The following is a 25,585-nucleotide window of genomic DNA, read 5'->3' as shown; positions in this document are numbered from 1 at the left end:
TTGCAGAGCCTGATTTTGGGAGCCCTGCGCAGACCAGACTTCAGGACATTTTCTATGAGAGGGAGGCTAGGCATGACTGGGCTGACCCCCATGAGGTAGAGCCAGACCTGGCTCACTTAGCAGCCCTGGAGTGGGAACTGGAGCAGGACTACAGAGATCTCTTCCATTCCATTGGGAAGGCTCAGCAGGACAGCAAGGTGAAAGACCCAGATCCAGACCCATTCAGCTGGGAAGATATTGTGGAGATTTACTGGGAAGGACCCCAGGTGGCCGGTGGAGATGGGACCAAGGTCTCTCCACCGGTCCTGCAGGGAATTGGGAGCCCAGTCTCCATTCCCCAGTGGCTGGAGGTGTGTGTGAGGGAGGAGCTCGTTGCTCCCTCTCCCCAGCGGCAGCATAGCGCGCCAGGGGGAGACGGTAGGCCCCACAGCCGTGCAGATGGGACCGTGGTCTCTGCACTTGCAGCACAGGGGGTAGGGACAGTTGGTCCTGTCCCCAAGCAACAGTGCTGTTTAGCCAAAGGGGAGACGATTGGTCTCCCCCTCCAGCAGCACAGCTATGTATCCAAAGGGGAGACAGTCGGTCTCTCCCTCCAGCAACCAGGCTCCCACCAGGCTACTTCCATGGTAGTGCTGGCACCCGGGCAGAGTACAGCTGGTCTCTGCCCACCTCGCAACCCACCAATTCAGCGTACCAGTCCCCCACACAGCTGTGGTGAGGCACCTGGACATGGACAGGTTTTCCCCGTACTCAGGTGTAACCATTTATTGTGGGTGGGCTGTACTACTAATTGTGTTTTATGGGTGGGTTGCTGGACTAACCAGGGAACTGACCGGCAGGAGGTCAGATACCCTGTTAGTCTGTTTGGAAAAGGGGAGAGATGTGACGAAACCAATCTCGCCACTGGGCGTTGGAGGGCTTGTTATGGAACATTCTTTGGGCTGGAGGTACATGGGCTTAAGGATACCCAGAGACTGCATGGAAATATGCAATTTTATATGCTGGACACCCCATGTACTTTCATAACTCTGTCTTATGTATATGTCACCCTGTATCCATAAATACAGGATGGGTACAGGGTGTGAGTGCACCTTGTGGGAGCTATGTGACAGACCCTGCGGTCAGGACTGAAAGGGTTAACTCTATTTTCTAAATACAAGTTGCTGGCTCCAGCCATAATCTAGTTAGTGATAAACAGTCCATTGTTGAATCACCCTCAGAGAGCAGACGCTAGGTGATAAGACAAGCCAAATGTGTTTAAGTTGTTATCTGCCTAAGTAAAGTATGTGATTCTATTGTGGTCTGTCCAAGGGTGTGGGCCCTCCATCTAATGTACAACATTCTTTCAAACCCCCCCGCATCTGGGGGGTCAGACCTGCATAAATACTAGGCACAGCCTTTTAATAAATTACATTCTATTTTAAACCTGATGTGGAGCCTGGTCTCATGTTTGTGGGGAAAACTGGTTGGGGTTGTGAATTGCTGATTCCCTATGCAGGACATTGTTCATCTGGTGTTAACCCTTGGTATCCTGTTGGTACCGTAACACAGTCATTCGACCGAAAACAAGCAGAGAAAGGAGAAACCACAGGGTGCAGTGGTGACTGTAGTTTAAAATTAAAAAATACCTGGCTTAAAATGACAGGGTCGGGCCGTGGACTGGATACACCACAAGAGAAATACATTTTTCAGGTAAGCATAAATTATGTTTTCTCTTGTAAGGTGTATCCAGTCCACGGATCATCCATTACTTGTGGGATACCAATACCAAAGCTAAAGTACACGGATGAAGGGAGGGACAAGGCAGGTACTTAAACGGAAGGTACCACTGCCTGTAAAACCTTTCTCCCAAAAATAGCCTCCGAAGAAGCAAAAGTATCAAATTTGTAGAATTTTGAAAAAGTATGAAGCGAAGACCAAGTCGCCGCCTTGCAAATCTGTTCAACAGAAGCCTCATTCTTAAAGGCCCATGTGGAAGCCACAGCTCTAGTAGAATGAGCTGTAATCCTTTCAGGAGGCTGCTGGCCAGCAGTCTCATAAGCTAAGCGTATTATACTCCTTAGCCAAAAAGAAAGAGAAGTTGCCGAAGTCTTTTGGCCTCTCCTCTGTCCAGAGTAGACATCAAACAAAGCAGATGTTTGACGAAAATCTTTAGTAGCTTGTAAGTAAAACTTTAAAGCATGAACCACGTCCAGATTGTGTAATAGACGCTCCTTCTTTGAAGAAGGATTAGGACACAAAGACGGAACAACAATCTCTTGATTGATATTCTTATTAGATACCACCTTAGGTAAAAACCCAGGTTTGGTACGCAGAACTACCTTATCCGCATGGAAGATCAGATAAGGAGAATCACATTGTAAGGCAGATAACTCGGAAACTCTACGAGCCGAGGAAATAGCTACCAAAAAAAGAACTTTCCAAGATAAAAGTTTGATATCTATGGAATGAAGAGGTTCAAACGGAACCCCCTGAAGAACCTTAAGAACCAAATTTAAGCTCCAAGGTGGAGCAACAGGTTTAAACACAGGCTTGATTCTAACTAAAGCCTGAAAAAATGCCTGAACGTCTGGGACATCCGCCAGACTCTTGTGCAAAAGAATAGATAGCGCAGAAATCTGTCCCTTTAAGGAACTAGCTGACAATCCTTTCTCCAATCCTTCTTGGAGAAAAGATAATATCCTGGGAATCCTGACCTTACTCCATGAGTAGCCCTTGGATTCACACCAATAAAGATATTTACGCCATATTTTATGATAGATTTTCCTGGTGACAGGCTTTCGTGCCTGAATTAAGGAATCAATGACTGACTCGGAGAAACCACGCTTTGATAAAATCAAGCATTCAATCTCCATGCAGTCAGCCTCAGAGAAATTAGATTTGGATGGTTGAAAGGACCTTGAAATAGAAGGTCCTGTCTCAGCGGCAGAGTCCATGGTGGAAAGGATGACATGTCCACCAGATCTGCATACCAAGTCCTGCGTGGCCACGCAGGTGCTATCAAGATCACAGATGCTCTCTCCTGCTTGATTTTGGCAATCAGACAAGGGAGCAGAGGAAATGGTGGAAACACATAAGCCAGGTTGAAGGACCAAGGCGCTGCTAGAGCATCTATCAGCGTTGCCTTGGGGTCCCTGGACCTGGATCCGTAACAAGGAAGCTTGGCGTTCTGGAGAGACACCATAAGATCCAGTTCTGGTTTGCCCCAACGATGAACCAATTGTGCAAACACCTCCGGATGGAGTTCCCACTCCCCCGGATGAAAAGTCTGTTGACTTAGAAAATCCGCCTCCCAGTTCTCTACACCTGGGATATGGATAGATGATAGGTGGCAAGAGTGAATCTCTGCCCAGCGAATTATCTTTGAGACTTCTAACATCGCTAGGGAACTCTTTGTTCCCCCTTGATGGTTGATGTAAGCCACAGTCGTGATGTTGTCCAACTGAAATCTGATGAACCTCATTGTCGCTAGCTGAGGCCAAGACTGAAGAGCATTGAATATCGCTCTTAGTTCCAGAATGTTTATTGGAAGGAGAGACTCCTCCTGAGTCCACGATCCCTGAGCCTTCAGGGAGTTCCAGACTGCACCCCAACTTAGAAGGCTGGCATCTGTCGTTACAATTGTCCAATCTGGCCTGCGAAAGGTCATACCTTTGGACAGATGGACCCGAGATAGCCACCAGAGAAGAGAATCCCTGGTCTCTTGATCCAGATTCAGTAAAGGGGACAAATCTGTGTAATCCCCATTCCACTGACTGAGCATGCATAGTTGCAGCGGTCTGAGATGTAGGCGTGCAAACGGCACTATGTCCATTGCCGCTACCATTAAGCCGATTACTTCCATGCACTGAGCCACTGAAGGGCGAGGAATGGAATAAAGAACACGGCAGGAATTTAGAAGTTTTGATAACCTGGACTCCGTCAGGTAAATTTTCATTTCTACAGAATCTATCAGAGTCCCTAGGAAGGAAACTCTTGTGAGGGGGGATAGAGAACTCTTTTTCTCATTCACCTTCCACCCATGCGACCTCAGAAATGCCAACACTATGTCCATATGAGACTTAGCAATTTGGAAGTTTGACGCCTGAATCAGGATGTCGTCTAAATAAGGGGCCACTGCTATGCCCCGTGGCCTTAGGACCGCCAGAAGCGACCCCAGAACCTTCGTAAAAATTCTTGGGGCTGTAGCTAACCCAAAGGGAAGAGCTACAAACTGGTAGTGCCTGTCTAAGAAGGCAAACCTGAGAAACCGATGATGATCTTTGTGTATCGGAATGTGCAGATAAGCATCCTTTAAATCCACTGTAGTCATGTATTGACCCTCCTGGATCATAGGTAGGATGGTACGAATAGTCTCCATCTTGAATGATGGAACTCTGAGGAATTTGTTTAAGATCTTTAGATCCAAAATTGGTCTGAAGGTTCCCTCTTTTTTGGGAACCACAAACAGATTTGAGTAAAATCCCTGTCCCTGTTCCTCCTTTGGAACTGGATGGATCACTCCCATTACTAGGAGGTCTTGTACACAGTGTAAGAATGCCTCTCTCTTTATGTGGTTTGCAGATAATTGTGAAAGGTGAAATCTCCCTTTTGGGGGGGAAGCCTTGAAGTCCAGAAGATATCCCTGGGATATAATTTCCAACGCCCAGGGATCATGGACATCTCTTGCCCATGCCTGGGCGAAGAGCGAAAGTCTGCCCCCTACTAGATCCGTTACCGGATAGGGGGCCGTTCCTTCATGCTGTCTTAGAGGCAGCAGCAGGCTTTTTGGCCTGCTTACCCTTGTTCCAGGTCTGGTTAGGTCTCCAGACCGTCTTGGACTGAGCAAAAGTTCCCTCTTGTTTTGCATTAGAGGAAGTTGATGCCGCACTTGCCTTGAAGTTTCGAAAGGCACGAAAATTAGACTGTTTGGCCCTTGGTTTGGACCTATCCTGAGGAAGGGCATGACCTTTTCCTCCAGTGATATCAGCAATAATCTCCTTCAAACCAGGCCTGAATAGGGTCTGCCCCTTGAAGGGAATGTTAAGCAGCTTCGATTTTGAAGTAACGTCAGCTGACCATGATTTAAGCCATAGCGCTCTGCGCACCTGGATAGCAAAACCAGAATTCTTAGCCGTTAGTTTAGTCAAATGAACAATGGCATCAGAAACAAAAGAATTGGCTTGCTTAAGTGCTCTAAGCTTGTCAAGTATTTCATCCAATGGAGTCGCTACCTGTAAAGCCTCTTCCAGAGACTCAAACCAGAACGCCGCAGCAGCAGTGACAGGCGCAATGCATGCAAGGGGCTGTAGGATAAAACCTTGTTGAATAAACATTTTCTTAAGGTAACCCTCTAACTTTATATCCATTGGATCTAAGAAAGCACAACTGTCCTTGACAGGGATAGTAGTACGCTTTGCTAGAGTAGAAACTGCTCCCTCCACCTTAGGGACTGCCATAAGTCCCGTGTAGTGGCGTCTATTGGTAACATTTTTCTAAAGATAGGAGGGGGAGAGAACGGCACACCTGGTCTATCCCATTCCTTAATAATAATTTCTGTAAACCTTTTAGGTATTGGAAAAACATCAGTGCACACCGGCACTGCATAGTATTTATCCAGTCTACACAATTTCTCTGGCACTGCAATTGTATCACAGTCATTCAGAGCAGCTAAAACCTCCATGAGTAACACGCGGAGGTGTTCAAGCTTAAATTTAAATGTAGAAACATCAGAATCAGGTTGCATCATCTTCCCTGAGTCAGAAACATCACCCACATAAAGAAGCTCTCCTTCTTCAGCTTCTGCATATTGTGAGGCAGTATCAGACATAGTTCTTAAAGCGTCAGTATGCTCTGTATTTCGTCTAACTCCAGAGCTATCTCGCTTTCCTCTAAATAAAGGTAGTCTGGTTAATACCGCTGACAGTGTATTATCCATGACTGCCGCCATGTCTTGTAAAGTAAACGCTATGGGAGCCCTGGATGTACTTGGCGCCATTTGAGCGTGAGTCCCTTGAGCGGGAGTCAAAGGATCTGCCACGTGGGGAGAGTTAGTCGGCATAACTTCCCCCTCGTCAGATTCCTCTGGTGATACATTTTTTAAAGACAGAATATGATCTTTATTGCTTAAAGTGAAATCAGTACATCTGGTACACATTCTAAGAGGGGGTTCCACCATGGCTTTTAAACATAATGAACAAGGAGTTTCCTCTATGTCAGACATGTTTATACAGACTAGCAATGAGACTAGCAAGCTTGGAAAACACTTTGGGCCCGATCCGATAAAAATAGTTGCCCGCAAAAGCCGGCGACGCCAATATTTGTGCTGGTTTGGTATCCTATATACGGCGTAACTTAGAAGTTACGCACGTATATTTCTGCCGTCGCCCGTAGTTTTTTGGGCCATAGGCAGGTATACAAAACCAGCGCAGTTTGGTATCCAATATACAGCGTAAGGACTTACGTGGCGAAAATGGAGAAATCTTACTCCATTTTCACCTCGCCACAAAAAGCAGCCGTAAGAAGCCTTACGCTGACTATTGGAGCCCCGTAACTCCCTAAACTACCTGCTAAATAAACCTAACACCTAACGCATGCGCAATGTCTATCTACCTGTCAACCGCAATCTGCTGAATAAAACCTAACACCAAACGCATGCGCAATGTCTATCTACCTGTCAACCGCGATCCCCCGCCGCAATCCCTAATAAAGTTATTAACCCCTAAACCGCCGCTCCTGGACCCCGCCGCCATCTACATAAACTAACCCCCTACTGTGAGCCCCTAAAACCGCCACCATCTAACTGATCTATCCCCTAATGTGAACCCCTAAAACCGCCGCCATCTACCTTATCTATCCCCTAATGTGAACCCCTTACACCGCCGCCATCTACCTTATCTATCCCCTAATCTGACCCCTTACACCGCCGCCACCTATATAAAAATTATTAACCCCTAATCTAATCCCCCTATACTGCCGCCAGCTATATTAATATTATTAATCCCTAATCTAATATCCCTAAAGTAATAAGCTCTATAACCAGCCCTTAAAAGGGCCTTTTGCGGGGTTTTGCCCCAAAGTAAACAGCTCTTTTGCCCTATAACCTGCCCTCCCTACACCGCCGCCACCTATATTAATAGTATTAACCCCTAATGTAAGCCCCTTACACCGCCGCCATCTATATTAAAATTATTAACCCCTAATTTAAACTACCTACCCCGCCACCAGCTATATTATCTATATTAACCCTAAGTATATTATAGTTAATATAGTTATTACATTATATATATTAACTATATTAACCCTAATTATATTAGGGTTAATATAGTTAATATAGTTACTATAGTATTTATATTAACTATATTAACTCTATCTAACCCTAACACCCCTTCCTAAATTCTTATTAAATAAATCTAATTCATATTATAAACTAAAATATTCCTATTTAAATCTAAATACTTACCTATAAAATAAACCCTAAGGCCTAGATTTGGAGTTCGGCGTTAGCCGTGAAAACCAGCGTTAGAGGCTCCTAACGCTGGTTTTGGCCGCCCGCTGGTATTTGGAGTCAGTGATTAAAGGGTCTAACGCTCACTTTTCAGCTGCGACTTTTCCATACCGCAGATCCCCTTACGTCAATTGCGTATCCTATCTTTTCAATGGGATCTTTCTAACGCTGGTATTTAGAGTCGTTTCTGAAGTGAGCGTTAGAGCTCTAACGACAAAACTCCAGCCGCCGGAAAATAGCAGGAGTTAAGAGCTTTCTGGGCTAACGCCGGTTCATAAAGCTCTTAACTACTGTACCCTAAAGTACACTAACACCCATAAACTACCTATGTACCCCTAAACCGAGGTCCCCCCACATCGCCGCCACTCGATTTAAATTTTTTAACCCCTAATCTGCCGACCGCCACCTACGTTATACTTATGTACCCCTAATCTGCTGCCCCTAACCCCGCCGACCCCTGTATTACATTTATTAACCCCTAACCTGCCCCCCACAACGTCGCCGCCAGCTACTTACAATAATTAACCCCTAATCTTCCGACCGCAAAGCGCCGCCACCTACGTTATCCTTATGTACCCCTAATCTGCTGCCCCTAACACCGCTGACCCCTATATTATATTTATTAACCCCTAATCTGCCCCCCTCAACGTCGCCGACACCTGCCTACACTTATTAACCCCTAATCTGCCGAGCGGACCGCACCGCTACTATAATAAAGTTATTAACCCCTAATCCGCCTCACTAACCCTATCATAAATAGTATTAACCCCTAATCTGCCCTCCCTAACATCGCCGACACCTACCTTCAATTATTAACCCCTAATCTGACGACCGGAGCTCATCGCTACTATAATAAATGGATTAACCCCTAAAGCTAAGTCTAACCCTAACACTAACACCCCCCTAACTTAAATATAATTTACATCTAACGAAATTAATTAACTCTTATTAAATAACTTATTCCTATTTAAAGCTAAATACTTACCTGTAAAATAAATCCTAATATAGCTACAATATAAATTATAATTATATTATAGCTATTTTAGGATTAATATTTATTTTACAGGCAACTTTGTAATTATTTTAACCAGGTACAATAGCTATTAAATAGTTAAGAACTATTTAATAGTTACCTAGTTAAAATAATAACAAATTTACCTGTAAAATAAATACTAACCTAAGTTACAATTAAACCTAACACTACACTATCAATAAAATAATTAAATAAACTACCTACAATTACCTACAATTAACCTAACACTACACTATCAATAAATTAATTAAACACAATTCCTACAAATAAATACAATTAAATAAACTAGCTAAAGTACAAAAAATAAAAAAGAACTAAGTTACAAAAAATAAAAAAATATTTACAAACATCAGAAAATTATTACAACAATTTTAAACTAATTACACCTACTCTAAGCCCCCTAATAAAATAACAAAGACCCCCAAAATAAAAAATTCCCTACCCTATTCTAAATTAAAAAAGTTAAAAGCTCTTTTACCTTACCAGCCCTGAACAGGGCCCTTTGCGGGGCATGCCCCAAGAATTTCAGCTCTTTTGCCTGTAAAAAAAACACATACAATACCCCCCCCAACATTACAACCCACCACCCACATACCCCTAATCTAACCCAAACCCCCCTTAAATAAACCTAACACTAAGCCCCTGAAGATCTTCCTACCTTGTCTTCACCATCCAGGTATCACCGATCCGTCCTGGCTCCAACATCTTCATCCAACCCAAGCGGGGGTTGGCGATCCATCATCCGGTGGCTGAAGAGGTCCAGAAGAGGCTCCAAAGTCTTCCTCCTATCCGGCAAGAAGAGGACATCCGGACCGGCAAACATCTTCTCCAAGCGGCATCTTCGATCACCGATTGGCTGATAGGATTCTATCAGCCAATCGGAATTAAGGATGGAATCAGCCAATCAGAATCAAGTTCAATCCTATTGGCTGATCCAATCAGCCAATCAGATTGAGCTCGCATTCTATTGGCTGATCGGAACAGCCAATAGAATGCGAGCTCAATCTGATTGGCTGATTGGATCAGCCAATCGGATTAAACTTGATTCTGATTGGCTGATTCCATCAGCCAATCAGAATATTCCTACCTTAATTCCGATTGGCTGATAGAATCCTATCAGCCAATCGGAATTCAAGGGACGCCATCTTGGATGACGTCCCTTAAAGGAACCGTCATTCGTCGGGAGACAACGGAAGAAGAGGATGGATCCGCGTCGCCTGCTTCAAGATGGACCCGCTCCGCACCGGATGCAAGAAGATCGAAGATGCCGCTTGGAGAAGATGTTTGCCGGTCCGGATGTCCTCTTCTTGCCGGATAGGAGGAAGACTTTGGAGCCTCTTCTGGACCTCTTCAGCCACCGGATGATGGATCGCCAACCCCCGCTTGGGTTGGATGAAGATGTTGGAGCCAGGACGGATCGGTGATACCTGGATGGTGAAGACAAGGTAGGAAGATCTTCAGGGGCTTAGTGTTAGGTTTATTTAAGGGGGGTTTGGGTTAGATTAGGGGTATGTGGGTGGTGGGTTGTAATGTTGGGGGGGGGTATTGTATGTGTTTTTTTTTACAGGCAAAAGAGCTGAAATTCTTGGGGCATGCCCCGCAAAGGGCCCTGTTCAGGGCTGGTAAGGTAAAAGAGCTTTTAACTTTTTTAATTTAGAATAGGGTAGGGAATTTTTTATTTTGGGGGTCTTTGTTATTTTATTAGGGGGCTTAGAGTAGGTGTAATTAGTTTAAAATTGTTGTAATAATTTTCTGATGTTTGTAAATATTTTTTTATTTTTTGTAACTTAGTTCTTTTTTATTTTTTGTACTTTAGCTAGTTTATTTAATTGTATTTATTTGTAGGAATTGTGTTTAATTAATTTATTGATAGTGTAGTGTTAGGTTAATTGTAGGTAATTGTAGGTAGTTTATTTAATTAATTTATTGATAGGGTAGTGTTAGGTTTAATTATATCTTAGGTTAGGATTTATTTTACAGGTAAATTTGTTATTATTTTAACTAGGTAACTATTAAATAGTTCTTAACTATTTAATAGCTATTGTACCTGGTTAAAATAATTACATTTTTCTAAAGATAGGAGGGGGAGAGAACGGCACACCTGGTCTATCCCATTCCTTAATAATAATTTCTGTAAACCTTTTAGGTATTGGAAAAACATCAGTGCACACCGGCACTGCATAGTATTTATCCAGTCTACACAATTTCTCTGGCACTGCAATTGTATCACAGTCATTCAGAGCAGCTAAAACCTCCATGAGTAACACGCGGAGGTGTTCAAGCTTAAATTTAAATGTAGAAACATCAGAATCAGGTTGCATCATCTTCCCTGAGTCAGAAACATCACCCACATAAAGAAGCTCTCCTTCTTCAGCTTCTGCATATTGTGAGGCAGTATCAGACATAGTTCTTAAAGCGTCAGTATGCTCTGTATTTCGTCTAACTCCAGAGCTATCTCGCTTTCCTCTAAATAAAGGTAGTCTGGTTAATACCGCTGACAGTGTATTATCCATGACTGCCGCCATGTCTTGTAAAGTAAACGCTATGGGAGCCCTGGATGTACTTGGCGCCATTTGAGCGTGAGTCCCTTGAGCGGGAGTCAAAGGATCTGCCACGTGGGGAGAGTTAGTCGGCATAACTTCCCCCTCGTCAGATTCCTCTGGTGATACATTTTTTAAAGACAGAATATGATCTTTATTGCTTAAAGTGAAATCAGTACATCTGGTACACATTCTAAGAGGGGGTTCCACCATGGCTTTTAAACATAATGAACAAGGAGTTTCCTCTATGTCAGACATGTTTATACAGACTAGCAATGAGACTAGCAAGCTTGGAAAACACTTTGGGCCCGATCCGATAAAAATAGTTGCCCGCAAAAGCCGGCGACGCCAATATTTGTGCTGGTTTGGTATCCTATATACGGCGTAACTTAGAAGTTACGCACGTATATTTCTGCCGTCGCCCGTAGTTTTTTGGGCCATAGGCAGGTATACAAAACCAGCGCAGTTTGGTATCCAATATACAGCGTAAGGACTTACGTGGCGAAAATGGAGAAATCTTACTCCATTTTCACCTCGCCACAAAAAGCAGCCGTAAGAAGCCTTACGCTGACTATTGGAGCCCCGTAACTCCCTAAACTACCTGCTAAATAAACCTAACACCTAACGCATGCGCAATGTCTATCTACCTGTCAACCGCAATCTGCTGAATAAAACCTAACACCAAACGCATGCGCAATGTCTATCTACCTGTCAACCGCGATCCCCCGCCGCAATCCCTAATAAAGTTATTAACCCCTAAACCGCCGCTCCTGGACCCCGCCGCCATCTACATAAACTAACCCCCTACTGTGAGCCCCTAAAACCGCCACCATCTAACTGATCTATCCCCTAATGTGAACCCCTAAAACCGCCGCCATCTACCTTATCTATCCCCTAATGTGAACCCCTTACACCGCCGCCATCTACCTTATCTATCCCCTAATCTGACCCCTTACACCGCCGCCACCTATATAAAAATTATTAACCCCTAATCTAATCCCCCTATACTGCCGCCAGCTATATTAATATTATTAATCCCTAATCTAATATCCCTAAAGTAATAAGCTCTATAACCAGCCCTTAAAAGGGCCTTTTGCGGGGTTTTGCCCCAAAGTAAACAGCTCTTTTGCCCTATAACCTGCCCTCCCTACACCGCCGCCACCTATATTAATAGTATTAACCCCTAATGTAAGCCCCTTACACCGCCGCCATCTATATTAAAATTATTAACCCCTAATTTAAACTACCTACCCCGCCACCAGCTATATTATCTATATTAACCCTAAGTATATTATAGTTAATATAGTTATTACATTATATATATTAACTATATTAACCCTAATTATATTAGGGTTAATATAGTTAATATAGTTACTATAGTATTTATATTAACTATATTAACTCTATCTAACCCTAACACCCCTTCCTAAATTCTTATTAAATAAATCTAATTCATATTATAAACTAAAATATTCCTATTTAAATCTAAATACTTACCTATAAAATAAACCCTAAGGCCTAGATTTGGAGTTCGGCGTTAGCCGTGAAAACCAGCGTTAGAGGCTCCTAACGCTGGTTTTGGCCGCCCGCTGGTATTTGGAGTCAGTGATTAAAGGGTCTAACGCTCACTTTTCAGCTGCGACTTTTCCATACCGCAGATCCCCTTACGTCAATTGCGTATCCTATCTTTTCAATGGGATCTTTCTAACGCTGGTATTTAGAGTCGTTTCTGAAGTGAGCGTTAGAGCTCTAACGACAAAACTCCAGCCGCCGGAAAATAGCAGGAGTTAAGAGCTTTCTGGGCTAACGCCGGTTCATAAAGCTCTTAACTACTGTACCCTAAAGTACACTAACACCCATAAACTACCTATGTACCCCTAAACCGAGGTCCCCCCACATCGCCGCCACTCGATTTAAATTTTTTAACCCCTAATCTGCCGACCGCCACCTACGTTATACTTATGTACCCCTAATCTGCTGCCCCTAACCCCGCCGACCCCTGTATTACATTTATTAACCCCTAACCTGCCCCCCACAACGTCGCCGCCAGCTACTTACAATAATTAACCCCTAATCTTCCGACCGCAAAGCGCCGCCACCTACGTTATCCTTATGTACCCCTAATCTGCTGCCCCTAACACCGCTGACCCCTATATTATATTTATTAACCCCTAATCTGCCCCCCTCAACGTCGCCGACACCTGCCTACACTTATTAACCCCTAATCTGCCGAGCGGACCGCACCGCTACTATAATAAAGTTATTAACCCCTAATCCGCCTCACTAACCCTATCATAAATAGTATTAACCCCTAATCTGCCCTCCCTAACATCGCCGACACCTACCTTCAATTATTAACCCCTAATCTGACGACCGGAGCTCATCGCTACTATAATAAATGGATTAACCCCTAAAGCTAAGTCTAACCCTAACACTAACACCCCCCTAACTTAAATATAATTTACATCTAACGAAATTAATTAACTCTTATTAAATAACTTATTCCTATTTAAAGCTAAATACTTACCTGTAAAATAAATCCTAATATAGCTACAATATAAATTATAATTATATTATAGCTATTTTAGGATTAATATTTATTTTACAGGCAACTTTGTAATTATTTTAACCAGGTACAATAGCTATTAAATAGTTAAGAACTATTTAATAGTTACCTAGTTAAAATAATAACAAATTTACCTGTAAAATAAATACTAACCTAAGTTACAATTAAACCTAACACTACACTATCAATAAAATAATTAAATAAACTACCTACAATTACCTACAATTAACCTAACACTACACTATCAATAAATTAATTAAACACAATTCCTACAAATAAATACAATTAAATAAACTAGCTAAAGTACAAAAAATAAAAAAGAACTAAGTTACAAAAAATAAAAAAATATTTACAAACATCAGAAAATTATTACAACAATTTTAAACTAATTACACCTACTCTAAGCCCCCTAATAAAATAACAAAGACCCCCAAAATAAAAAATTCCCTACCCTATTCTAAATTAAAAAAGTTAAAAGCTCTTTTACCTTACCAGCCCTGAACAGGGCCCTTTGCGGGGCATGCCCCAAGAATTTCAGCTCTTTTGCCTGTAAAAAAAACACATACAATACCCCCCCCAACATTACAACCCACCACCCACATACCCCTAATCTAACCCAAACCCCCCTTAAATAAACCTAACACTAAGCCCCTGAAGATCTTCCTACCTTGTCTTCACCATCCAGGTATCACCGATCCGTCCTGGCTCCAACATCTTCATCCAACCCAAGCGGGGGTTGGCGATCCATCATCCGGTGGCTGAAGAGGTCCAGAAGAGGCTCCAAAGTCTTCCTCCTATCCGGCAAGAAGAGGACATCCGGACCGGCAAACATCTTCTCCAAGCGGCATCTTCGATCACCGATTGGCTGATAGGATTCTATCAGCCAATCGGAATTAAGGATGGAATCAGCCAATCAGAATCAAGTTCAATCCTATTGGCTGATCCAATCAGCCAATCAGATTGAGCTCGCATTCTATTGGCTGATCGGAACAGCCAATAGAATGCGAGCTCAATCTGATTGGCTGATTGGATCAGCCAATCGGATTAAACTTGATTCTGATTGGCTGATTCCATCAGCCAATCAGAATATTCCTACCTTAATTCCGATTGGCTGATAGAATCCTATCAGCCAATCGGAATTCAAGGGACGCCATCTTGGATGACGTCCCTTAAAGGAACCGTCATTCGTCGGGAGACAACGGAAGAAGAGGATGGATCCGCGTCGCCTGCTTCAAGATGGACCCGCTCCGCACCGGATGCAAGAAGATCGAAGATGCCGCTTGGAGAAGATGTTTGCCGGTCCGGATGTCCTCTTCTTGCCGGATAGGAGGAAGACTTTGGAGCCTCTTCTGGACCTCTTCAGCCACCGGATGATGGATCGCCAACCCCCGCTTGGGTTGGATGAAGATGTTGGAGCCAGGACGGATCGGTGATACCTGGATGGTGAAGACAAGGTAGGAAGATCTTCAGGGGCTTAGTGTTAGGTTTATTTAAGGGGGGTTTGGGTTAGATTAGGGGTATGTGGGTGGTGGGTTGTAATGTTGGGGGGGGGTATTGTATGTGTTTTTTTTTACAGGCAAAAGAGCTGAAATTCTTGGGGCATGCCCCGCAAAGGGCCCTGTTCAGGGCTGGTAAGGTAAAAGAGCTTTTAACTTTTTTAATTTAGAATAGGGTAGGGAATTTTTTATTTTGGGGGTCTTTGTTATTTTATTAGGGGGCTTAGAGTAGGTGTAATTAGTTTAAAATTGTTGTAATAATTTTCTGATGTTTGTAAATATTTTTTTATTTTTTGTAACTTAGTTCTTTTTTATTTTTTGTACTTTAGCTAGTTTATTTAATTGTATTTATTTGTAGGAATTGTGTTTAATTAATTTATTGATAGTGTAGTGTTAGGTTAATTGTAGGTAATTGTAGGTAGTTTATTTAATTAATTTATTGATAGGGTAGTGTTAGGTTTAATTATATCTTAGGTTAGGATTTATTTTACAGGTAAATTTGTTATTATTTTAACTAGGTAACTATTAAATAGTTCTTAACTATTTAATAGCTATTGTACCTGGTTAAAATAATTACAAAGTTGCCTGTAAAATAAATATTAATCCTAAAATAGCTATAATATAATTATAATTTATATTGTAGCTATATTAGGATTTATTTTACAGGTAAGTATTTAGCTTTAAATAGGAATAAGTTATTTAATAAGAGTTAATTAATTTCGTTAGATGTAAATTATATTTAAGTTAGGGGGGTGTTAGTGTTAGGGTTAGACTTAGCTTTAGGGGTTAATCCATTTATTATAGTAGCGATGAGCTCCGGTCGTCAGATTAGGGGTTAATAATTGAAGTTAGGTGTCGGCGATGTTAGGGAGGGCAGATTAGGGGTTAATACTATTTATGATAGGGTTAGTGAGGCGGGTTAGGGGTTAATCACTTTATTATAGTAGCGGTGCGGTCCGCTCGGCAGATTAGGGGTTAATAAGTGTAGGCAGGTGTCGGCGACGTTGTGGGGGGCAGATTAGGGGTTAATAAATATAATATAGGGGTCGGCGATTTTAGGGCAGCAGATTAGGGGTACATAGGGATAACGTAGGTTGCGGCGGTTTACGGAGCGGCAGATTAGGGGTTAAAAAAAATATGCAGGGGTCAGCGATAGCGGGAGCGGCAGATTAGGGGTTAATAAGTGTAAGGTTAGGGGTGTTTAGACTCGGGGTACATGTTAGAGTGTTAGGTGCAGACGTAGGAAGTGTTTCCCCATAGGAAACAATGGGGCTGCGTTAGGAGCTGAACGCTGCTTTTTTGCAGGTGTTAGGTTTTTTTTCAGCTCAAACAGCCCCATTGTTTCCTATGGGGATATCGTGCACGAGCACGTTTTTGAGTCTGGCCGCTCCTTTTTTGGAGCCTAACGCAGCATTTGTTTGAACTCTCGATACCAGAGTTAAATTTATGGTGCGGTCAGAAAAAAGCCCGCGGAGCGTTAACAGCCCTTCTACCGCCAAACTCCAAATCTAGGCCTTAGATAGCTACAATATAATTAATAATTACATTGTAGCTATGTTAGGGTTTATATTTATTTTACAGGTAAATTGTTAATTATTTTAACTAGGTATAATAGCTATTAAATAGTTATTAACTATTTAATAGCTACCTAGTTAAAATAATTACCCAATTACCTGTAAAATAAATCCTAACCTAAGTTACAAATACACCTACACTATCAATAAATTAAATAAACTACAAATATCTATCTAAAAATACAATTAAATAAACTAAACTAAATTACAAAAAAAACAAAACACTAAATTACAAAAAATAAAAAAAAGATTACAAGATTTTTAAGCTAATTACACCTATTCTAAGCCCCCTAATAAAATAATAAACCCCCAAAATAAAAAAATGCCCTACCCTATTCTAAATTAAACAAGTTCAAAGCTCTTTTACCTTACCAGCCCTTAAAAGGGCCTTTTGCGGGGCATGCCCCAAAGAAAACTGCTCTTTTGCCTGAAAAAAACAAAACACAACACCCCCCCAACATTACAACCCACCACCCACATACCCCTATTCTAAACCCACCCAAACCCCCCTTAAAAAAACCTAACACTACCCCCCTGAAGATCTCCCTACCTTGTCTTCACCCAACCGGGCCGAACTCCTCATCCGATCCGGGCGATGTCTTTATCCAAGCGGCAAAGAAGAAATCTTCATCCCGGCGATGTCTTTATCCAAGCGGCAAAGAAGAAGTCTTCATCCCGGCGATGTCTTTATCCAAGTGGCAAAGAAGAAGTCTTCATCCCGGCGATGTCTTTATCCAAGCGGCAGCAAAGTCTTCTTCCATCCGGCAGCATCTTCCATCAAGCGGCATCTTCAATCATCTTTCTTCGCTCTGCCGACGCGGAGCATCCATCCCGGCCGACGACTGAACGAAGAATGAGGTACCTTTAAATGACGTCATCCAAGATGGCGTCCGTCGAATTCCGATTGGCTGATAGGATTCTATCAGCCAATCGGAATTAAGGTAGAAAAATCTGATTGGCTGATTGAATCAGCCAATCAGATTCAAGTTCAATCCGATTGGCTGATTGTAATGAATGTAATATACTGCAATGATATGTACATATAAATGGGTGAACTAGTATCCTAGTTTTTTGCAGGACCACTCAGCCTCACACCATACCTCGGATTCAGTAAGACTAAACTTATTAGAATCCTGTTGTGCTCATCGTACTGAGGGTCTCTACTGTAGGGATACAGAGAGATAGGGGAGCGTCACGCAACTTAGAGTATATATAGGCAATGTACAGAGGAAGTATAGGAGTACTTCAGAGATTCAAACTTCAGAGTAGAGATAAGTTGTGAATCATTTGCAAAAACAACTTCATACATACATCCCAAACAAAGTAAAATATATACAAGGTTCATACACTCCCGCAGTCACACATGGAAGAGAACTATATGTTGCAGGGTTAATGTCACAAAACTCAGGGTTGTGATTTGTATGAACAGCTGGTAAGCTTAGGTAACATATGAGTTTAGTACATGACATGTTACAGTTCAGAATATGAGTAGATGCCTTAGCTTAGAGAGATAAGTCACTGTTTTAGGCAAAATGGGAGTAGGTATTTGGATATGCTGATGTATAATACAGATATCAATTCTGAGTATGTTTGCCCTTAGGCACAAAGTAACATGTCTCATGAGAGGAAGACCGTATATCAATGGTAAGCAGTCTTTAGTTGCGGTTTTAGGAAGTCCACAATATAAGAACTCAGGCAAGTATAGTACTGACAGTAAATAAATATTATATACAGACCAGGATCCGGAGAGCACTATGCCAGGTAAGTGCGAGAGAGTATGTGATGGTGCTGCGACAGGGGAACACAGCTTGCAGTGGGAGAGGAGCAGACGCTGAATCTGCAGGACCGGATGCCGGTTCTGACGTCACACGCTGATCGGATCAGCAGGGGAAACTGCTCGTAGGAACAGCTTCTTGTTCCAGGGAGGTTTGAGCAGGTAAGGCCCCCAATACCTTGTAACTTGAACAGGGTCAGTTGCCAGGTGGACTCACGGAATAGTGAGTGGAAACGCAGGGATCCAAGCAAAGCTGCAGGGATTAGGCTAGGTGTCTTCACAGGCTCTTGAGGAAATCAAGTGCAACAAATTACCAAGCATAGGTTAGAGTGAGGAGGAGCCCTAAATAGGGGTATGGTAACCAAGACTTAAAGGAACAGTACATAATCCTGACATAATCCTGACACTGATTGGTTCAGCCAATCGGATTGAATTTGTGGAAAGCCTCAGGAAACTGTTTCTAGGCAGTGGAAAGCCTCAGGAAACTGTTTCTAGGCAAATTTAAGCCAGCCATGTGGAAAAAACTAGGCCCCAAAGTATATATAAAAACGTTTAAACATGCCAGCAAACGTTTTATATTGTAAGTATAAAAGAGTATTACCTCAGAAAGTAAGCATGATACCAGTCGCTATTAAATCACTGTATTCAGGCTTACCTTACATAAATTTGGTATCAGCAGCATTTTCTAGCCTTCACATCTTCTAGAAATATATTAACTGCACATACCTCATAGCAGGATAACCTGCACGCCATTCCCCCGCTGAAGTTATCTCTCTCTTCAGTCATGTGTGAGAACAGCAATGGATCTTAGTTACAACCTGCTAAGATCATAGAAATCACAGGCAGATTCTTCTTTTTTTCTGCCTGGAACAAAATAGCACAACTCCGGTACTATTTAAAAATAATAAACTCTTGATTGAAGCAAAATAACAGCTACGTTTCACCACTTATCTCTTACTACCTCCATGCTTGTTGAGAGTTGGAAGAGAATGACTGGATATGGTAGTGAGGGGAGGAGCTATATAGACAGCTCTGCTGTGTGTGTCCTCTTGCAACTTCCTGTTGGGAATGAGAATATCCCACAAGTAATGGATGATCCGTGGACTGGATACACCTTACAAGAGAAATAAAATTAAAATGTTATGCTCTGTCTGAATCATAAAAGAACATTTTGTGACTACATATCCCTTTAAGCCTTAGGGGTCAATTTATTATAGTGCGAGCGGACATGATACGATGTAGCGTATCATGTCCGCTGCACATCAATAAATGCCGACAGCATACGCTGTTGGCATTTATCATTGCACCAGCAGTTTTTGTGAACTGCTGGTGCAATACCGCCCTCTGCAGATTTGGGGCCAATCGGCCGCTAGCAGGGGGTGTCAATCAACTCGATCGTATTCGATCGGGTTGATTTCTGACCACCGCCTCAGAGCAGGCAGACAGGTTATGGAGCAGCGATCTTTAGAAACATGTGTTGACTAAAAAAAATTTTTAAGACATTTTCTTGAATCTCTCTCTCTCTGAGCCTGATGATCAAAGGATTTTTTAGTCAACACTAAGGGGTCCATTTATCAAGCTCAGTACGGATTTTGATGCCCCGTGTTTCTAAAGATTGCTGCTGTCTGCCTGCTCTGAATCATTAAATAATAAAATTGAGTTTAGTATCCCTTTAAAAGGCCTCAAACTGCCTAACCTTAGTCTAGGTATTTTCTTTTTAATAGAGAATTGTAGTGCACTTTAGAGAATGCTCAAAATAAAAAGTGTGGAACTCTTCAGCACTGCAAGATCTCTCTCATTCCTATAGACAAAGGAGAGACAAACCCAGTGCAATATAGCACTGCATGATCTCTCTCATTCCTATAGACAAAGGAGAGACAAACCCAGTGCAATATAGCACTGCATGATCTCTCTCATTCCTATAGACAAAGGAGAGGCAAGCCCAGTGCAATATAGCACTGCATGATCTCTCTCATTCCTATAGACAAAGGAGAGACAAACCCAGTGCAATATAGCACTGCATGATCTCTCTCATTCCTATAGACAAAGGAGAGACAAACCCAGTGCAATATAGCACTGCATGATCTCTCTCATTCCTATAGACAAAGGAGAGACAAACCCAGTGCAATATAGCACTGCATGATCTCTCTCATTCCTATAGACAAAGGAGAGACAAACCCAGTGCAATATAGCACTGCATGATCTCTCTCATTCCTATAGACAAAGGAGAGACAAACCCAGTGCAATATAGCACTGCATGATCTCTCTCATTCCTATAGACAAAGGAGAGACAAACCCAGTGCAATATAGCACTGCATGATCTCTCTCATTCCTATAGACAAAGGAGAGACAAACCCAGTGCAATATAGCACTGCATGATCTCTCTCATTCCTATAGACAAAGGAGAGACAAACCCAGTGCACTATAGCACTGCATGATCTCTCTCATTCCTATAGACAAAGGAGAGACAAACCCAGTGCAATATAGCACTGCATGATCTCTCTCATTCCTATAGACAAAGGAGAGACAAACCCAGTGCAATATAGCACTGCATGATCTCTCTCATTTCTATAGACAAAGGAGAGACAAACCCAGTGCAATATAGCACTGCATGATCTCTCTCATTTCTATAGACAAAGGAGAGACAAACCCAGTGCAATATAGCACTGCATGATCTCTCTCATTCCTATAGACAAAGGAGAGACAAACCCAGTGCAATATAGCACTGCAAGATCTCTCTCATTCCTATAGACAAAGGAGAGACAAACCCAGTGCAATATAGCACTGCATGATCTCTCTCATTTCTATAGACAAAGGAGAGACAAACCCAGTGCAATATAGCACTGCATGATCTCTCTCATTTCTATAGACAAAAGAGAGACAAACCCAGTGCAATATAGCACTGCATGATCTCTCTCATTTCTATAGACAAAGGAGAGACAAACCCAGTGCAATATAGCACTGCATGATCTCTCTCATTCCTATAGACAAAGGAGAGACAAACCCAGTGCAATATAGCACTGCATGATCTCTCTCATTTCTATAGACAAAGGAGAGACAACCCCAGTGCAATATAGCACTGCATGATCTCTCTCATTCCTATAGACAAAGGAGAGACAAACCCAGTGCAATATAGCACTGCATGATCTCTCTCATTCCTATAGACAAAGGAGAGGCAAGCCCAGTGCAATATAGCACTGCATGATCTCTCTCATTCCTATAGACAAAGGTGAGACAAACCCAGTGCAATATAGCACTGCATGATCTCTCTCATTCCTATAGACAAAGGAGAGACAAACCCAGTGCAATATAGCACTGCATGATCTCTCTCATTTCTATAGACAAAGGAGAGACAAACCCAGTGCAATATAGCACTGCATGATCTCTCTCATTCCTATAGACAAAGGAGAGACAAACCCAGTGCAATATAGCACTGCATGATCTCTCTCATTTCTATAGACAAAGGAGAGACAAACCCAGTGCAATATAGCACTGCATGATCTCTCTCATTCCTATAGACAAAGGAGAGACAAACCCAGTGCAATATAGCACTGCATGATCTCTCTCATTTCTATAGACAAAGGAGAGACAAACCCAGTGCAATATAGCACTGCATGATCTCTCTCATTCCTATAGACAAAGGAGAGACAAACCCAGTGCAATATAGCACTGCATGATCTCTCTCATTCCTATAGACAAAGGAGAGACAAACCCAGTGCAATATAGCACTGCATGATCTCTCTCATTCCTATAGACAAAGGAGAGGCAAGCCCAGTGCAATATAGCACTGCATGATCTCTCTCATTCCTATAGACAAAGGAGAGACAAACCCAGTGCAATATAGCACTGCATGATCTCTCTCATTCCTATAGACAAAGGAGAGACAAACCCAGTGCAATATAGCACTGCATGATTGAGAGCTTTGTTACACTTAAACTTTGTGCTTTGTATTTTATATTACTTTATACTTCAGATTTGATCCTTTTATTATTGCATTTAAGCTTTGCAATTTCTCTTTTATAGTTTAATACATTTACATTTTGATCCAGCAGTGATTTTACAAATGCTGATTATGTTTTCAAAGTTTCTGTGTTTCTTTAACAAATTAAGATCATACTTCGTATATTTCTGGGCATCTTGTACAAATTACATTGCATAAAAGTGTAAAGTAACATAGAATACAAAGCACAAAGTGTAAATGCAGCAGCACTCTAATGTCATGCAGTACTATATTGCACTGGGCTTTTCTCTCCTTTAAATACAGAAATGCAGGGAATGCCCCTTGGAGCAGTATAGCAAAGTCTGCCTTTAAAGAATTTAACTAGGGATCTTGCAGTGCTGGAGGATCATTTTAGATCATCTCACCTGAGCAGCAAGCTTTCGATCATCAGGCCCTCCCTCTCCACTTCTCTAGAGTGCACTACAATTCTCTATTAAAAAGGAAAATACCTAGACTAAGGTTAGGCAATTTGAGGCCTTTTAAAGGGATACTAAACCCAATTTTATTATTTAATGATTCAGATAGAGCATACAATTTTCAGTAACTTTCTAATTGACTCCTATTATCAATTTTTCTTCGTTCTATTGCTATCTTTATTTAAAAAGCAGGAATTTAAAGCTTATGAGCCAGCCCATTTTTGGTTCAGAACCTGGGTTACGCTTGCTTATGGGTGGCTAAATGTAGCCACCAATAAGCAAACACTATCCAGGGTGATGGACCTAAAATGGACTGGCTCCTAAGCTTTAAATTCCTGCTTTTTAAATAAAGATAGCAAGAGGACGAAGAAAAATTGATAATAGGAGTCAATTAGAAAGTGGCTTAAAATCGCTGCTCTATCTGAATCATGAATGAAAAAATGTGGGTTTAGTGTCCCTTTAATGCAGTTTTTACTAATCTGTGGCTGACCAGTTTTATCTTGGTGTCCCATTACAGTACAGTTGTAGCCACAAATCAATCTTCCCTATTATATTGCGTGGTTACTGTAAGCAACAAGAACAGTTTATGAACTGTGAATATTTTGCATCAGTTATTAGCAATTAAACCCAATAGTAGAGAGTGGCTCACATATTTATTCTGCTGTGTCATATTTATTCATTTAATGCCTGTTATGTCTCTGGACTGTGTCAGTTTGTAACCGACACAAAGCTACTATTGTAGCTTCTTACCGTCAAACACAGCTCGGCTGTACTGCGTGGTAGATGCCAAAGGTAAACAGGTTGTGTCAAACTTGTTGCCATAGTTGCCGATGCTGACCTCAAACTGGATGGCATCATCTACATCCTGAAGCATGGTGGCCGAGTAGAAAGCAGCGAATAAACAATATTTACGTCTGCGCATAAATTTCTGTGGAGAAAGCCAATAGGAATATTCTAAAAATGATGTATACATTAGTTTAATAAAGGAGCTGGTGTATACTCATAAAGTATGTCTAGTTATAAGATATAGTATGGTAAGGCAGTATCCAGCCACACAATATAAGCTTTAGGACCCACAAACATTATCTCTTACTTGCAGGAGGGCATCTTTACTCAAATAAGGTTACAGATAGGGAGGGGGTTAAGGTGACATAGGACAGTAAGTAATTTATAATTATAAAAAAATTCTGCAGTCTTGAGATTAACATATCAGCAGAATCTGAACATTAGAAGAACAAATTAACATCTTGTTTGCTGCTAATTGTTTTAGTGGTTAAACTCCAGCCACCACTTTTCAATTTGGACTTGAGTCTAACGATGACTGGGCTTGCCACTGTAATTACCTTAACAAAAAAAAACATTGTTTGGATACAGCAGGAATGATAAGATAACAAACTGCAAATTAGGGACAGATATGTGACAGGGTTATGCTTGTGAAATTTGTCATGTGCTCTTTCAGTTTTCACGACTAGAAAATCCACAATTTTCAGACTTCAAATACAGGAAAAGGGGGCAAAATAAATAATGAACATATATAACAAAGTCGTTTTACTATGTATATTTAAAGGGACATTAAACTGCTGGGTACAATTACAGTTGCAGGGTTACTACTCACCATGGTATTGTTTTTATCTTATGCCTACAGCTCTCTTTAAAGCCGATCTTATTTTAACCCTTTACAAATGCTGGTAAGTGAAGTTCTGCATCTTCACACTGGGCACCGCCATTTTAGAGTTTAGGTTTTGTTACACCATGTGACAGAAGCAGTGCGCACTCACAGATCAGTGATATTGTTGTCTTCTTGACAAGCCTTATTGTGCATTTGTTATGTAACTTTGAGAATGAGCATATAAAACTGCAAATATGGAAAGCTTTTGCTTTCTGTTGCGCAGCTATTCCAAAGTGCAATGTAGAGGTGTCAAAAAAATCAGTTACAACGCTGATCTGTTAAAGTGCACTGCTTCTATCCCAAGATGCATCAATAAGCAAACTACAAGATGGCAGAAGTCTGCAGGGGCTTAGATACAAGGTAATTATAGAGGTTAAAATGATATTAATATAACAGTGCTGGTTATGCAAAACTGGGGAATGGGTAATAAAGGGATTATTCATCTTTGCAAACAATAACAATTGACCATTTAATGGGACCAGGGGCAATGTAATTAGTGCTCTGTGTGTATAACTAGTAATACAGAGTGGAGACAGTTCAAACCTTTAGCTCACAAACAAAATTTGTTTTGAAGTGGGTGGACGTAGCGCGTGGTATTTGAATTTCAGCACCACATTAAAAAGTAAGTTAAAGTGCATCTTCATTACAACTGATGAATTAATAATACTGCATCTAAAATATCGCTTACATTTCGGATCTGTTTATACCAAGGGAAAATTTTACCATCACTTTACTAATAATACAACGCAATAACAATTTTACATTTTAAACAAGCAGTAGATTTTTTGTATGAGGAATTCAAAAGTTTCCTTTCATTTCACTCCCCCCTGTATGAGGTGGAGGCATCAGCCAATCACAGACTAATATATGAATATGAGCTGTGAACCATTACACGTGCCCATAAGGAGCTGTTGCCTCAGAAAATGTGCACATAAGAACGTGCACACTCCTTAAAGGGACAGTCTACATCAGAATTGTTATTGTTTTAAAAGATAGATAATCCCTTTATTACCCATTCCCCAGTTTTGCAT

At 41.6% G+C, this 25,585-nt stretch overlaps 1 protein-coding gene across 9 annotated transcripts in view; it reads right to left on the bottom strand.

The window, feature by feature from the left end:
* The window catches only part of DYSF (dysferlin), a 780,712-nt gene that overhangs the window by 387,897 nt on the left and 367,230 nt on the right, over positions 1–25,585 (bottom strand). For all 9 annotated transcript variants that reach the window (XM_053704344.1, XM_053704350.1, XM_053704349.1 and 6 more), the window contains one exon: positions 23,636–23,813. In XM_053704344.1, the coding sequence (XP_053560319.1) occupies positions 23,636–23,813 (178 nt within the window). The remainder of the gene's footprint in view (positions 1–23,635; positions 23,814–25,585) is intronic.

Source organism: Bombina bombina, chromosome 2, assembly GCF_027579735.1.
Source record: "Bombina bombina isolate aBomBom1 chromosome 2, aBomBom1.pri, whole genome shotgun sequence".
NCBI classification, from domain to species: domain Eukaryota; kingdom Metazoa; phylum Chordata; class Amphibia; order Anura; family Bombinatoridae; genus Bombina; species Bombina bombina.
This window is presented reverse-complemented; position numbering and strand designations above follow the sequence as displayed.